General features: G+C 44.0%; 1 protein-coding gene across 2 annotated transcripts; it reads right to left on the reverse strand.

Moving 5' to 3' along the window:
- Positions 1 to 14479, reverse strand: Fus (FUS RNA binding protein). 2 transcript variants are annotated; one of them, XM_057778040.1, is made up of 15 exons: positions 14408 to 14479; positions 12594 to 12618; positions 12311 to 12465; positions 9805 to 9949; positions 9468 to 9655; positions 9031 to 9244; positions 7409 to 7443; positions 5923 to 5955; positions 5151 to 5254; positions 3765 to 3894; positions 1903 to 2004; positions 1671 to 1794; positions 731 to 831; positions 466 to 610; positions 1 to 227 (listed from the first exon to the last, which is right to left on the reverse strand). In XM_057778040.1, the coding sequence occupies exons 1-15, from the start codon at positions 14418 to 14420 to the stop codon at positions 188 to 190; spliced, it is 1554 nt and encodes a 517-aa protein (XP_057634023.1). In that variant the 5' UTR covers positions 14421 to 14479; the 3' UTR covers positions 1 to 187. The 2 variants fall into 2 exon arrangements, with proteins under 2 accessions (XP_057634023.1, XP_057634024.1); XM_057778041.1 differs by having other exon boundaries at positions 9805 to 9946; positions 14408 to 14477.
- Between the last annotated feature and the right edge of the window lie 2236 nt (positions 14480 to 16715).

Below are 16715 nucleotides of genomic sequence, written 5' to 3' on the forward strand. Positions count from 1 at the left end.
TTTAACTAAAATGATGGTTTTTTTAATGGGAACCAGAGATATGGTTACAATTACGGTCGTCTTGACACACACACACACACACAAAAAAAAAAAAATCCATGGGCAATTCTGAATTGAAAGTTTACAAAATAACAAGGGTAACACTGGGTACAGGAAGAAGAGCTGTTCCAGAACTTCAGAAGCCAAGCTAATATGGCCTCTCCCTGCGATCCTGTCTGTGCTCACCCCTGAAAGAAGAATTATCAGATATGAGTTACCATATTATTCAATATCCTACTTGTCCCCTGCTACCCAAGAAATGACTTTTCTTAAGTAAAACAACCTTAAGACTTGATTCTTAATTCTACTCCCCCTTCCCAATAATGTGACCAGCTAATAAGCTCAGTCTTATCCTAGGAAATCACTCAGCAAAACCTTTTTTCCTCCCAACCTCTGACCAATTTATTTGTTTTGATTTAGACTTACCTGGAGTCCATCTTGCCAGGGCCAAAACCGCCTCTGTCCCCACCACCCCGGCCCCCTCGGAAGCCCCCACGGTCCCCGCCTCGGCCCCGGTAGCCGCCTCGATCATAGCCTCCTCTGCCACGGCGATCATCTCCATAGTTACCCCCTAGAAAGAAATGACAATATATCATCCTCATTCTTCCACTTTCTCACCCACTACCGTTCTAAATCAAAAGCATAGAGTTCTTTTGGGACTTCCATATAACCAGCTCTGCTCCCTTCTTACCCATATGAGAGCCTCCTGGTCCCCCTCCTGGGCCATCTGGCTTAGGGGCCTTACACTGGTTGCATTCATTTCTCCAAGAGAAGTTCATGTTCTCACAAGTACTAAAAAAAAAAAAAAATGAAAGGGGAATTAATTTGGAGGAGTACAGTCCAAAACACTGAATTCACAAGACAAGACTCTGAAGGCTTGTTTCTCAGAAGCTAAACGAAAGTATTAAGCCTAGACCACTACAGCCTCCTTTTCTGTAGTTAAGTTTATCACAGCTCAGTTTGAAACACATTTCAATATTCATATTTGAAATCTTAGTCTCACTTCAGTATGTCTGAACATGAATCATAATCACCTTTCTGTTCAGCATATTCATGTTATCCTACTATATCCGACCCACTTAGAATCTCAGTTCTAAGTAAGTCCCATTTTATACCCAGTACTTTAGAGTACATAGGTGTAGCGGTTTGAGAATGCCCCCCCCCCACTTAGGCTCATGTTTGAATACCTGGTCCCCAGTTGACATAAAGGTGAAAATGGGCAGGCAAGAATGAAATTTCAAAAGCCCAGTTAGTATTCTCCTACCTCATAGAAGTTTGTCTCATGCCATGCCTGCCTGTTAATATGGTCCCTACCATGATGGTTAATCTTCACTCTAATCCTCTAAACTGTGAGTCCTAAATTAAACACTTTCTTTTATAAACTGCCCTGGTCATGGCATTTTATCACAGCAACACGAATATAACTAAGACAAATAGAATTCTGTACTCTCCAAAATACTGTATTCACTTAGGAAAGAAACTCTAATCTTCCCTAAAATAAACTATTAACTCAATCTTCCATCTACAATATCTTATTAGTTAAAAGAAAATATCTTCCTAACTCTTAACATAGTATCAAGGACCAAACAGATTATTAAAAAAAAAAAAAAAAAAAAGACAAATTCACTCACGGATTAGGACACTTCCAATCCCCAGCTCGTTGCTGTCCACCACCTCCACCACCTCCACTGGGGAATCCTCCCCGGCCACCGCCACCACTGCCACCTCCTCCATAGCCTCCACGGCCCATGGGTCCTAAAATACAAACAGAATTATGAATCTACTTCCTTCATGTGGTTAGCCTACTTTTTCAAACTTCTTTTCTTCATGACCTCTTTAAACCAGAAAAAATACATGGCTCACCTCCTCGGCCTCGGCCTCCACGACCATTTCCACCACCCCTATTGAAGTCAGCTCGGCGGGTAGCAAATGAAACCTTAATAGGATTCCCAGAGAATTCTTTACCTAAAGAAATAAAGGTGGGCGAATTAACCAAAATAAAAGATATTTTAATTTGAAAGCCCTATGTTGGAATCTATTACACATTAAGGTTTTGTTCTGGGGTTTGACACAGGATCTCACTATGTAGCTATGGCTGTCCTGGAACTATGTAGACCAGGCTGACCTCAAAAATTCTATGATTTACCTGCCTCTACCTCCCAAGTATTGGGATTAAAAACATGCTTCACCTACCTAGCTCCATTACAAAGTAATTATTTCAAAGTCAGCTTATTAAAAAAAAAGTAGACATAAAAGGATTTGGAGAGAATTGGAGAGATAGCTCAGTGGTTAAAAGCACTGCCTGCTCTTCTAAAAGGTCCTTAGTTCAACTCCCAGCAACCACATGGTGGCTCACAGCCATCTGTAATGAAATCTGGTGCTCTCTTCTGGCCTGCAGGCAGAACACTTTAACACTTTATACATAATAAATAAATCTTTGGGGGGGGGAGGTTTGGAGAGTTAGAGAGATGGCTGATGGCTGAGTATTAAAAGCACTGGTTCAATTCCCAGCAAACACCTGGTGGGACTCAGTCATCTATAATGAGATCTAGTGCCCTCTTCTGGCATACATGGAGGCAGAATGTTGTACACATAATAATAATTCTTTAAAAATATTATTTGGAAGCGGAAATATAGAATGCAGTGGTTCAGATCCCCAGCACCATAAAAATAATCAGGAAGAAGCCAAGTGTTGGTTGTGCACACCTTTAATCCCAGCACTCGAGAGGGATATCTGTGAGTTCGAGGCCAGCCTGGTATACAGAGTTCCAGAACTGTTATACAGAGAAACTGGGGGGTGGGAGACCACAAGAGGAAGATGGCTTGGTGGGTGAGAATGCTTGTCACCAAGCATTATGACCTAAATTCAATCCCATGAGCACACACAGTGGAAGGTGAGAATTTTGTTCACTATGCCTATACCATAGCATGTATACACCCTATCCAGATATACAGTAAATCTTGAGAAGTTGAAGACTACAGATCTAAAACACTTTTAGAATTTAACAGAAATGGGCTGGAAACAGCTTAGTGGTTAAGATCACTGGCTACTGTCTGAGTTCAATCCCAGGCACGCAAAATGCAGGGTGAACTCCCGGTTCCAAGGGATTCAAAACCCTCAGACATATATGCAGGCAAAACACCAATGTACAAAAAATAAAAATAAACACAGGGGGCCGGGCGGTGGTGGCGCACGCCTTTAATCCCAGCACTCGGGAGGCAGAGGCAGGCGGATCTCTGTGAGTTCGAGACCAGCCTGGTCTAGAAGAGCTAGTTCCAGGACAGGCTCCAAAAAACCACAGAGAAACCCTGTCTCGAAAAACCAAAAAAAAAAATTAAAAAAAATTAAAAAAAAAAAAAATAAACACAGGGAAATTAAAAAAAAAAAACAAAGAGTGGATTGCCTTCTTAAAATGATTTATAAACTAATGGACATGAACAAAGGAGACTACACTGAAATTACAGATAAATAAGTGCCAAAGGCCTATAAGATGGCTCAGCAGGTAAAGCTGATTGCTGCCAACCGGGATCACCCAAGTTCCATTCTCATGGCCCATTTGTTACAAGAACCAAACTGATCATTCCAAGTTGTTCTCTAAACACCGCAGAGGTTTTTCCATACACAGTATTAAAGACTCAGTACCATAAGACCCAAACTCCTCAAATAGACCCTGCCTCTGTAAGCCCCACCCCCTACCACCACCACCATGGTTTCTTATACATACCATCAAACCAATCGATAGCTGCTTTAGCAGAAGGTGGATCATCAAATGAGACTGTTGCCTCACCCTTCAGCTTGCCAGTTTCCCTGTCCGTATACAAATTAATCATAGGCTGTCCAGTTTTCTTATTTGTCTAAACAAAACAGAAGAAATCATCAATTTTTAGAAGATACAAGCTGGTTTGGCTTAGTGCTTATACATAACCTGCACACACCCTGTACATCCCTATAGAGGTTGAGTGTTATACGTAGGTTCAGCAGTTACAGTACTTTCTTAGCAAAAACAATGGCACAGGGCTCAATCTTCATCATGGCAGCGAAAACTCCACATTACTTGCAATACCTAAATAATGCTATAGTTATATTGTACTGTGCTAGAACATGGTTCTATAGTTGTTAAGTTGTACCATTTTAGTCTAGACAAGTTCAAAATTAAACACAATCTAAAGTTGGTACCATCTACTTTATAGTGCCTATACAAACATCCATCATTACCAAGACTTAGTTCAAAACTTTGACTCTTTCCCAGTTACTCTTTGTGTCTCACAGAAGCCCTGCCCTGGTTTACACTGTGCCCTTGAGTACCACCTTATCAGACCAATTTTTTTTTGGTGTGGTTTCTTTTAGAAAAGTAAAACCATGAAATGCTCTTTGCTCAATGTAAGTTGAAGTGGCGACACCCGTTAAACATTGGCTCTGCCAGATATTAGAGGCACATACTTGCAATCCCAATATTCAACTGAATTTTATTTTATTGAGACGTGGTCTTTAAAAAATCCTGGCTGTCCTGGAACTCATTATGCAGAGATCACTTGTTTCTGCGGGAAATAAAGGTGTGCAACCTCCACTCAACTGAAATTTAACAGTTTAAGTATACAAAACACAAAACAAAACTAAGGATTATGCCAAGTTTAAAGCCAGCCTGGGCTGCACAGTGTACACCCTAATCTTAAAAAAAAAAAAAAAAAAAAAAAAAACAGCCGGGCAGTGGTGGCGTACACCTTTAATCCCAGCACTCGTATCTCTGTGAGTTCGAGACCAGCCTGGTCTACAAGAGCTAGTTCCAGGACAGGCTCCAAAACCACAGAAAAACCCTGTCTCAAAAAAAAAAAAAAAAACAAAACCCACAAGATTGCTTTCATTACTAACAATAAAGACCTTTATTTTTCTTTTCCTTCATCTCTCTGTAGAGTCTTGACTGTTTTGCAACTCACTCTGTAGACCAGGCTGGCACTGGAACTCAAGAGATCCATCCATCAGCCTTTGCCTCCACAGTACTGGGATTTAAAGGCATGTGCTGTCGCCACCACCCAGCACACCAAGAGTGTCGTTTTTATTAACATGTGAAATCTGAGAGCCTGTAAAGAAGCATTTATTATTTCACAAGTACCTTAATAATTCCAATCTGCTTGAAGTAATCAGCCACAGATTCTATTGTAACATTCTCGCCCAGGCCTTGCACAAAGATGGTGTTGTTGTCTGAATTATCCTGTTCTGTTTGTTCAAAACGGGGCGAAAGGAAAATTGAAGAGCACAGGAAAGACAAAGGTAAGTATTAGGTATATCAACAGCGTAAGTATTTAAGATTTCAAGCAAACGCTCAGAATTTTCACCAACTAGTCATTCAATTATTATATTATATAAACCAACGGTACTCAATGGTCATGCTCCTTTGGGGAAATCAAGCAACCCCTTCACAGGAGTCTCCTATGGCCATAGGAAAATAGATATATATGATTTATAACACTAGCAAAATTACAGTTATGAAGTTGTAGTAAGAAATACTATGGTTGGGAAACTTTTTTTTTTTTGGGTTTTCGAGACAGGGTTTCTCTGTGGTTTTGGAGCCTGTCCTGGAACTAGCTCTTGTAGACCAACCAGGCTGGTCTCGAACTCACAGAGATCCGCCTGCCTCTGCCTCCCAAGTGCTGGGATTAAAGGCGTGCACCACCACCGCCCGGCCTACCACTACTAATCTTAAATGAACACTGCAACTTACTAGAAATAATAATTACCAGACTCACCCTAGACCTCTGGATCCAGTATTACTAGTATTTATAGACCACTGCTGACCGGGGACAACCCTTCCCTTCTCTCTACTTTTTCAGCTGTTTTGTTTCAAAGACTACCAAGGTGAACACTTCATGAAAACAGGAACTCACCAGAATCATGGCGTGATCCTTGATCCCGAGGGCCTTAGTTACATGAAAAAAAAGAAAACAAAAACAAGGAAAGGGAGCCATTAGCTAACAGGAAAGGACAGTTAAGGCAACAAATTCACATCTAATCCCAATTCTTGCTTCCAGCCTCTCTCCAAACCCTATCCTGGGGCCTGCCCAGTAGAGAAAATTCTAGGCAGGACTCAGGGAGACAAAACACAGGCCCTTTTCTTAAGAACTGTTATTTTGAGTTCCCAGAGATAATGCCACACTTCAAGAAAATGCTCTCTTCCCCCAGCTAGAGCTGGGAAATGTCCTCAGCACAGATGGGAGTAGGGGCAGTTCAAACTCAGTAACTCATTTATATTAACCAACTCATACATTAACTTTGTCCTGGTTCTCCCACCAGAGAGACAGAAGCTCAACACCAGCAATGTGATGTGCATCCATCCAGTTTCTCCAAACTTTTAACACCAAAGACAACCCTTGTAGAAATCTTTAATTTCATCTTGAAAACCATTCTTAACCACTGTTTCCCCAAAGCAACATGAAATAAAAACATACATAGTAGCTATTGTAGTTTAAAAGCATGTCCCAGGGAATAGACCAGAAATCTTGTTTTCATAATACAGCCTCTATTTTTTCCCAGACACCATCTTTAACCAATGTTTATCTAAATTCATCATATATCAATATTGTACCTGTACACAATGATACCTAAGTCATGAACCCAAGCCTTTGGCTTTAAGTGTTTAGACAAATCAAAAAACCATTTTGTTTAACAACCAGAAAAGTTCCAGCTTACTGGGAGACTTCTCAAATTTGACATTTTTCCATGAATTCAAGTTTGTGCTGTTTTAAACCTGGTTATTTCCCATGAGCAAACACATGCTCTCAAGATCTTTCTTGAAGCAGTCCATACCACACCTTCCTTTCCAGATCTAGTTTCTATGTGCTTGTCTGAGTACATATGTAGAATTGCATTGACATCACTTGGTATTTAATATAAACATATATACCAACTTTACCAGCCTCAGGGTAGGGTAATAATTCATGTCCTTCTCCCTGATTAAAACATTTGGGAGGTTGTGTACATAAACACACATACACACACACACACTCTCTTCTCTCTCCTTGGACACACTGATCAAAAGGATCCTAAAGTCAAGTTGGCACCACATGTTCCAGAACATTCTCCAGTTGCTCATGATGGTGTGGTCACTAAGTGCTAGAAGTGGCAACACTCATCAAGAGGCCTAAATACTTGAGTAAAACCAATTTAGTTGCAAGGCTGCTGAGAAGTTATCCCTGCCTGCCTCCAGGTTAGCACACATCTGGCAGCAGGAGGCATTCTACCCCACCCCCTTCCTGGAGGTGGTTACAGACACTTTAGAAACCTTTGACACTTAACAAGCTAAGACATCTGCAAATGAACAATCAGACAAAGCATTGCTGGGAGTTGGGAATTTTGGAAACTCTGTTCACTTACCACCAAATTTATTGAAGCCACCACGGTCACTTCCGCTGGAGAAGACAAGTTAGAAGAAAGGACATGAAGCTTCCAACAGCTACAAAAGGGTTTTGTTTTGTTTTTTTTTGTTTCAATGTTCCCCAAACATGGGTAGGTGTTTTGGGAAAATGATTCAAGTGGCTACTAAAATATGCCCCTTCCTGACCACCCTTTGTCTGACCTTTGAGCTTATCACACACACGTGTGCAACTTCTCAGACACGGTTAAGGATTTTGGTTAAGGATTTTGCTTTAAAAAGTTGTATCTATATCCCCTGGAAAAATAAAAAAGCTCATTTTCCTTGGTTGTTCTTCTGACGTAGATTTTTTTCCTCTTGTTCCAAGTAGTGGATAACCCAGCAGTTGGTTTAAAAGATCTACCCCGAATTACCCAGAAGACATTTCACACCAGGCCCCTGGGATAGCCCTGAACACATTTTTTTGTGTGTGGTTTTTGCTTTGAAAGCAGCAAGCAGACTCAACCCAATTCCATAAAAAGTCATAACCAAAGGCAATTTCCCCTTAGAGCAAGACACTCACAGCTAAGCCCTGTCCTAACTACTGAGCTGTTTTTGATCACCCTTCACCCCCGGGGTCACCCCTTCTACACTGTGAGAAGAGCGAAGTATTTTGCAATGTCACCTTTCATACCTGTGGCACATAAAATGCAGAGCAAGTTAACAGTCACATAACAGTTGTTTGCTTTTTAAAGTTTTGCATTAAACACACGCACACAACTAGAGTTTTCCATACTTTTGCATTTTTTGAGATTACCCCCACCCACCTCTGAATACTTACCATGTACAAATTCAAAAAAACCTACTTTTTGCAAAAAAGGAACATCACTGACAATTCTCCCCTTTTCAAAGAAGATAACAGGGTCCTTCAAAGTCACCAAGAGATTTGACAAACTGTTTTAACATCAAATCTAAGGTTTTACTTGAACAAGAGATTCAGTTGCACAAGCAGATTTTAACTGACCCGAGAAAAGACAGACAGTGGAGTAAGAAAGCGGAACACCACTGTCAAGTGTATTTTTCTTGCCCCGAAAGTTTGTACACTTCAGTCAGAAGACCCCATAAATAAACCAAGTCACACACAAAATCAGTCAAATTAGTGCAAATCAGGCTCATAATTCAAGTAACTACAGAATATAGTTGAGTAAATGCCAATTCCTAGAAGCAGAGGTCAAGTTTACCATTATTACCAATTCCCCTGGAGGACACATGGGAATACACAGAACAAATTCCCCAGATATTTCCCAGGAATGGGATTAATAAATTTCCCTTGCAGAGATGTCTTTACTCCCAAGTTTCTTGCCTGAGATAACAATGACTCCAATCCACATGTATCTATGTATATTCTTTTTTGAAAATAAATGCACCAATATTCAAATCTCTACTCAAGAGCTGTAAAAGGGTTTGGGCTCCCACGTTCTCACAAAGACATAATAGGAATATACAAAGAAACACTACTGCCCACAAACTGAAGCCTTTACATACCCCAGAGAACAATACTAACCATGCACTAGGAATTGACTTCAAAGGAGATCCATGCAACACTCCCCCACTGAAAGTACTCCCTGACTCATGAAACACCTACCCCATGCCGCCTCTGCCTCCTCGGCCACCTCCACGGCCTCTGGGTTCATAGCCACCACTGCTTCGGTTGTAACCACCTCCACCGCCCCTGCCACGGCCCCCACGGTCCTGCTGGCCTCCCCCGTAGCCACCACCGCCGCCACCACTCTGGTCCTGATTGCCATAACCACCACCGCCGCCACCACTCATGGAGGACTGATCTTGGCCATAGTTGCCTATAAAAAATAATAAAAAACGGAGCGTGTGCTTAATAGTTACATATGCTTAGCATACACAAATTTTTGTTACAATTCCCAGCAAAAGTAAGAGACTATAAAGTATTGTGGAAATGGTCAATGGTCCCACTATAAAGGACAGTAAGAATTAGAAACTTGGTAAACAAGAAGGTAAGGGGCAAATTCAGAGAATAAAGAGACAAAACTGAAGACTCATTCTCACCTCCACCACCCCCTCCACCACCTCCACTGCTGCTGTTGTACTGGTTCTGTTGTCCATAACCTTGAGGTGGGTTATAGGAGCTTTGTTGCTGTCCATAGCTTTGTTGCTGTCCACCATAGCCAGACTGTTGGCCATAGCCTCCACTCTGGGGCTGCCCATAGCTGCTGCTCTGAGAACTGCCACCGTAACTAAGCCGAAAACAAAACAAGAATTATGCTACAAAATGATCAAAAGCTTGCTTGCTTCACTTTTAGTCCATTCCCTTTCTTTACTCATCAGAGATCCAACAATTTACCAAGAGTTTCTGGCCCTACCCCACTCCCATACTACTACTTACCTTCCCGAGGTGCTGCTAGGAGCTGGCTGTTGGCCATAGCCAGGGTAGGAGGACTGCTGCCCATAAGAAGATTGGGAACTCTGGCTGCTGCCATAGCCTCCAGTGGAACCATATCCCTGGGGAGCTGACTGAGTGCCATAGCCTGCTATAAAGAAAAACTGAGTTACAAAAGGCCAGGTGTAGTTGTGCTCATCTTTAACCCCAGCATTTGGAAGGCAGAGGCAGATATCTCCACCGATCAAGGCCAAACTGGTCTACATAACCAGTTCTAGGTCAACCAGGGCTACATAAGATCAGCTGAAGAAAAAAAAAGGAACTGGGTTAAAGAATAGCTTGAAGAAAATATTGTATACTTCCCAGTACTCACCCATTACCTGGGTGGAAAGTCATCTTATAGACTACTATTAAGTTTACTGACAAAGGCCAGCTGCCTGGAGACTGGGGCAGGAAGGTCACAGTTTAAGGCCAATCTGGGTATCTTAATGAAACTATTTCCAATTACATTTTTAAGGAAAATTAACTAACTGGACGTGCTATGAAAGTCTTTACCAACCTAGGTTCAATCACCACGCCCATCACCTAGGTAGGTAGGAAACAACTGATACTAGGTTGTCCGCTGACGTCCACACACACATGCATCACATAACAAACATGCACGTACTCACACAAAATAAAAATACAGTAATCACCATGCCTGCCCAGTTTTTTAAAAAAACCTCTGGACCAGGCCATGGTGGCGCACGCCTTTAATCCCAGTACTCACTTGGGAGGCAGAGGCAGGTGAATCCCTGTGAGTTTGAGGCCAACCTGGTCTACAAGAGCTAGTTCCAGGACAGCTAAGACTGTTACACAGGGAAACCCTGTCTTGAAAAAAATCAAAAAAAAAAAAAAAAAAAAACCAAACAACAAACCAAACAACAAACAACTCTGTAGAGCCAAGCAGTAGTGGCACTTGCTTTTAATCCCAGCCCTTAGGATGCAATTGAGTCTGAGTCTGTGAGTCTGATCTACACAGTTAGTTCTAGGACAGACAAGACTACAGAGAAACCCTATCCTTAAAAAAAACAAAAAATTTAATAAGCCATCTCTGTAAATCTTGAAACACACCAAGCCCAGCATTTCACGCCTATAGTCCTAGAACTCAGAAAGCTGTCTCAAGCAAAGAAGGAGTAAACTAGGGACATAGCTCAGCTAACAAAGTACTTGTTTAGCACGCACAAGCTTTGGGATCAGTCTTCAGCACCATATAAACCCAGTATACACACCTTTGATCCCAGCACTCAAAAGCAAGATCAGTAGGTTCAAGGCCATCCTCAAATATACAGCAAGTATCTGGCCAGCCTAGCCAACTTGACATTGTCTCAAAACAGAAATTTTATTATTACTTTTATTTTTATTTCGTGTGCATTGGTGTTTTGCTTGCATGTATGTCTATATGAGAGCCCCTGGAACTGGAGTTACAGACAGTTTTGAATTACCATGTGGGTGCTGGGAACTGAACCCGGGTCCTCTTGAAAAACAGCCAGTGCTCTTTAACCACTGAGCCATCTCCAGACCCTATTATTACTCTTAAATATTACTATTAAAGCTTTGACTTTAACTATCTTTTTTTGTTGCTGGTTTTTTTTCTTTTAAACAGATCTATGTAGCTCAGGCTGGCCTCCACCTCAGACTGGCCCATTTCTGCTTCCCAAATGCTGGGATTAAATGTATGGGCCTCCATGTGGTACCCCACCTTTGCTGGGACTGGGCATAAGGGTGTTTTGCCTGCCTGGTGCCATCAGAGTCCAGATGACAGCATCAGATTCCTTGATATGGAGTTAAGACAGTTGTGTGCCATTGTGTAGGTGCTGGAACACTGGCTTCACTTCTAGAGGATGTGTTCAATTAACTGTTGCTGAGCCATCTCTCCACCCACCTGCCCCCACCCTTTTTGAAATTTGATTTTTTTGATACAGGGCTTCTCTGTGTAAACCTGGCTGTCCTGAAACTCTGTAGGCCAAGTTGGCCTCAAACTCAAGAGATACTCACTCTCCGCCTCCTGTGCGCTGGGATTAAAGATATACACTACCACCGCCTGGCACTTTACTCTTTAATATAGGTTCAGTTTCATTCTATCTCTCCCAAATCCAGGTTTCCCTATGTCATTACTAACTGAATTTTCACGTGTTGCTATAGAGTACTTTTTGCCCTTTTGGACGTAAGGGCAAATCCCCCCTTTTTGTGCATCACATCTATTGGCCCAATTCCAAGCATTTTCAAGTAAACCATTTTCTTCTATCCTAAAAATGGTTCTCTTTAGGAAACATGCTTTCTACAAAATGAAAATATGGAGAAATTCATCCAACAAAGGAACAATTATAAATCATTTTCTTAAAAAGATCACTAAACTTTAACAATTACAGATTGATAAGGGAAAATATGGGATTTTCAGTACTGTTCAGGTTTAAGAAGGTATTAACATTCAGTAACAGTGTGTGAAGATGTGTTCCACTATGAGACTCACTGTTTTGGGTCTGTCCATAAGAAGAGCCATAGCTGCTCTGGCCATATCCTGAAGTGTCAGCTGACTGGCCATAACCACTGTAACTCTGCTGGCCATAGGGTTGATTGCTCTGTTGGGAGTAGCCCTGCCCAGGCTGGGTAGGATAGGCCCCATAGCTAGGACAGAGAAAAAAAAAAAACAGATCAGTAAAGTTATCTTAAAATAAAAAACGCATACAAAAACAGATAACTAAAATTATACTGATCACCCTTATATCTACAAAAGCCAGCCCAGAAACACTCACCTTTGAGTTGCTTGTTGTGTATAGTCTGTAAAAGTGGGAAAGGAAAAAAAAATCATGTTAATTTCAGTTAAGACTGGAATACAATGAAATTCAACAAGTACTAGGCACTCTAAGAAGGGCGGTGGTGGGGCAATCCCTTAATCGCAGCAGTTAGGAGGCAGAGGCAGGTGGATCTCTGAGTTGGATGGAGGCCAACCTGGTCTACAGGGATAGTTCTAAGACAGCCAAAGCTACACAAAGCTTGTCTCGAAAACAAGAACAAAAGTAAAAGGCATTACAGAGCAAATAAATCTACAACAATTATAAGTAAAGCGAGCTGGAAATAGGCAAGTTTTAATACAAACAGCAAAAGAACGCAAATTTCTAGACACCAATAATTCTTCGATTTTTGTTTGGTTCTGAGTTAGTCAGGCCCTGGGCATGCTTAGCTATATGTAACACAGCCCGCGGCATCATACCAAGGGGGGAAAAAAAACAACAAAAAAAAAACAAAGATTTCTGTTATCTCAAACATTGTCAAGGGACTGGTTCTGTACTTTTCAAAATTTTCTCGTTTTTGTTTTTTTGCCGACGGGGTCTCTATTATGTACCTCCGACACCTCCAAACTCACTATGTAAGCCAAGCTAGCCTCAAACTAAAGAAACCCTTCTGCCTCTACCTCCCTATACCTGAGACATGTGCCACCACCACACCGGCTTCAATTTTTTCTTCTTTAAAAGTCTCAAAAATACAGCACAGACGATCTCTGAACTTTAAAAAATGTTCTCCTCTCGGGCCTCTCCAAGGCCTGCAACACACCATACCAAATAAATACCTTTAAAAACACCTATTCACCCCGTGACCAACCTTGGAGACCGTAAGGCCAAGTGGCGTTGCACAAAGCCAAACAAGACGGCAAAGCTCTTTGACCCCGAGTAGCCTCGAGGCTCCCGGCGATCGCGTTCCCGCCTACCGAGCGCACGAGAAGCAGAGAGCTCTTTAAACGCGCTATGCGGTGTGGCTCAGCTCCGTGCAGGAAACCCTGGACCTGCCCCCGCACACGGAAAAAAAGAAACTGACAGCCGAGAGGGTGTGGCCTCGGAAAGCGACTCCTTCGGTGTCCTTCCTGCCTCAGGAAGGCTAAATCCCGAAGTGGGAAAAGCGTCAGGCCGGATCCGGGAGGCCGTTGGTCATTTCCCCCAACCTCGCGGACACGCGGGCCAGTTCCGGGCGTCCCTGCTCCCGCCGGGCGGCCACGGAAGCGGGAAGAGGGCCGCCCCGCCCCTTCCCGAGGGACCCGGGGAGCAGGGCGAGGCCACCACCGGTCGGGCGGTCTTCCGCCGAGGGTCTCGCGACAAAAAAAAAAAAAAAAAAAAAAAAAACCAACCAACTCGAGGAGGGCGAGGGGGAAAAAAACGCGCCGAGAAAGGGGAGGGGCCAGAGGAGCGCGTGCGCGCGCCGAGTGCCCGGATGCAGCACTGCGACAAAGCGAGGCCCGGCACGCCGGGAGGGGGTGGGGCGAGGCTACAGCGAGCAGGGGGCCTCCGCGCCCCTCACTCCAGGTCGCCAGGCCGCGTCCCTCTCACCACGGCCCCCGCCCAGAGTGACCGGCCCCGGGGAGAAAGCCCTCAGGCGCCGCGTCAAAGGCACCGGAGGAGCCAAACAAAATGGCGACACCGCCCTCCCCCTCCCTCTTCCCGCCGCTTCCCGCCACAGAGGTGCGGGAGCCCACCCTCGCCCGCCACCACGGGCCCCGCCGAGACACCCCAAGTCTGGCCGCGAAGGGACGAGGCTTCCCCGGGACGCGCCATCGCCGCCTCGCGCCCCCACATACCGTTTGAAGCCATGTCCGCGCACGCGCGCACAGGCCGCCAAGCAGCCAAGTTCCCGGCGACTGCGAAGGGGCGCCGCGAGGACTGAGCGGCCCCGCCTCCCGCGGCCGCCTTAAGTACGCCTCCCGCCTACGCGCCCCGCGCACGTACCAAGTCGGACCGCGCGAAGGGGGAGCACGGCCGGACTCCCAGCCCTTCCCGAGGATGCAGAGAATCCCGGGAAGCAGGAGGAAAACGGATCGGCCTCAGAATGATGTCCTCGTGTGTGCTGCCATCTTAGAGATAATGAACTCGCCTTCGGCCCCCGGGACCCGGCGCCGACACGCTTCTACCCCTGGGAGGCAGAATGGTACGGCCCAGCCTCCCGCTGTGGGCGGTGCCAGGGCTCTGAGCTGGAGAGCGGATCTCGAGTCAAGGCCTGGAGTCCGCGGGTGTGGGAACCGAGATTCCTCCGGCCGGCCCCTCGCTGGGCCCCACTTTCACTGGGGAGGGCGTGCTTCCGCCTGCCCTGGCATCTGGCCTCCACCTTCTCTCCAGAAAGCATCATCTGTCTCGGTCCCTTACTCTCTCGGTTTTCACTTAGTCGTGCCTCAGCTTGCTGCTCCTTAGACCTTACTAAGATTTTAAGATTTGTAGATTGTGACGTTTGACCTGAAAGAAGATGGGCTTTAGCCTGAACCCCGTGGCCCTAGTCTCTTTCAACACTAACACACGGCTACAGCTTAAAGCTGGAAGCAATTTCTCAGCTTTTTTTTTTTTTTTTTACCTCTCGGTGCAGCCAAGCTAACCTCGAGTTCATGATCCTATTTGCTGTAGAGCAACGCATTCTAGAATTGCAGTGGGCCTGGCTTTCTTCCTCATCTTGTAAAGAAAATGAGTGTATCTGGCTGCTACAAATGAAGTCTGAGGATGTAGTTGAATGACAGAGCGATTGCTTAGTCTGTAAATGTCCCTGAGTAAAATCTCCAGTCCCAGAGCTACACCGAGGTGCGGGGGAGTAAGGTTGGGTCTGACAAATGAGAGCAGTAGACTAAGAACATTCCGTGAGTAAGGCAGTTCAGGGTCAGACCTTCTGATCTTTAAAATCGAAATCTATGAAACAAATTGCTTCTTGACTACACGAAATGATTTAGAGCATTTAAAAGCCTGGACACGTTTTGTAAGGGCAACGATAAATATGAAATTCAAGGGGAATTTGGAAAGATGGCTCAGCGATTAAGAGCGTTGACTGCTCTCCCAGAGGACTCAAGTTCAATTCCTAGCACCCACATGGCAGCTAACAACCATCTGTAACTCCGATGCCATAGGATCCAATGCCCTCTTCTGGCCTCCATGGGCACCAATATGTACGTGGTGCACATACATGCAGACACAACATCCATACAAATAAATATTTTAATGGAATTTAGGAGACTGGAGAGATGGCTGCTCTACAGAGGACACAGGGTCAGTTTTAGTGCCCACCTGGGGGCTCACAACCATCTCTGACTCCAGTTCCAGGTAATCTGATGACCTCCTCTGAACTCCAAGGTCAATGGAGACACATCTGGTGCATAGACATCGTAGCAAGCAAAACATTCATACACAGAAAATTTTGTTTAAGCCGGGTGGTGGTGGTGCACACCTTTAATCCCAGCACTCAGGAGGCCAGCCTGGTCTACAAGAGCTAGTTCCAGGACAGGCTCCAAAGCTACAGAGAAACCCTGTCTTGAAAAACCAAAAAAAAAAAAAAAAAAAAAAAAATCTTTTTGTTTAAATAATACTGCTGTCAGAATAGTATTTACATATCAATTTTTTATTTTGCTTTTTTAATTTTTTTTAGTTTTGGAGACAAGTTTCACTGTTTAGCTCTGGCTGTCCAGGAACTCACTTTGTAGACCAAGCTGGCCTTAACTCACAGAAATCCTTATGCCTCTCAAGGGCTGGGATTAAAACCGCCTGCCTATTTTGTTTTGAGACAGAATCTCACTACGTAGCCCTGGCTACACTGGAACTCACTGTTTACCAGGCTGACCTTGAGTTTACAAGGATTCCCCCTGAGTTTGCCTCCAAAGTGCTGGCATTAAAGGCGTGCACCACCAAAATTTCTAAAAATTCGGGGCTAGAGAGATGGCTCAGAGGTTAAGAGCATTGCCTGCTCTTCCAAAGGTCCTGAGTTCAATTCCCAGCAACCATATGGTGGCTCACAACCATCTGTGATGGGGTCTGGTGCCCTCTTGTGACCTGCAGGCATACACACAGACAAAACATTGTATACATAATAAATAAATATTTAAAAAAAATTCTAAAAATTCAAAATTTTAGGAACAA

Source organism: Chionomys nivalis, chromosome 8 (assembly GCF_950005125.1).
Source record: "Chionomys nivalis chromosome 8, mChiNiv1.1, whole genome shotgun sequence".
Taxonomy (NCBI): Eukaryota; Metazoa; Chordata; class Mammalia; order Rodentia; family Cricetidae; genus Chionomys; species Chionomys nivalis.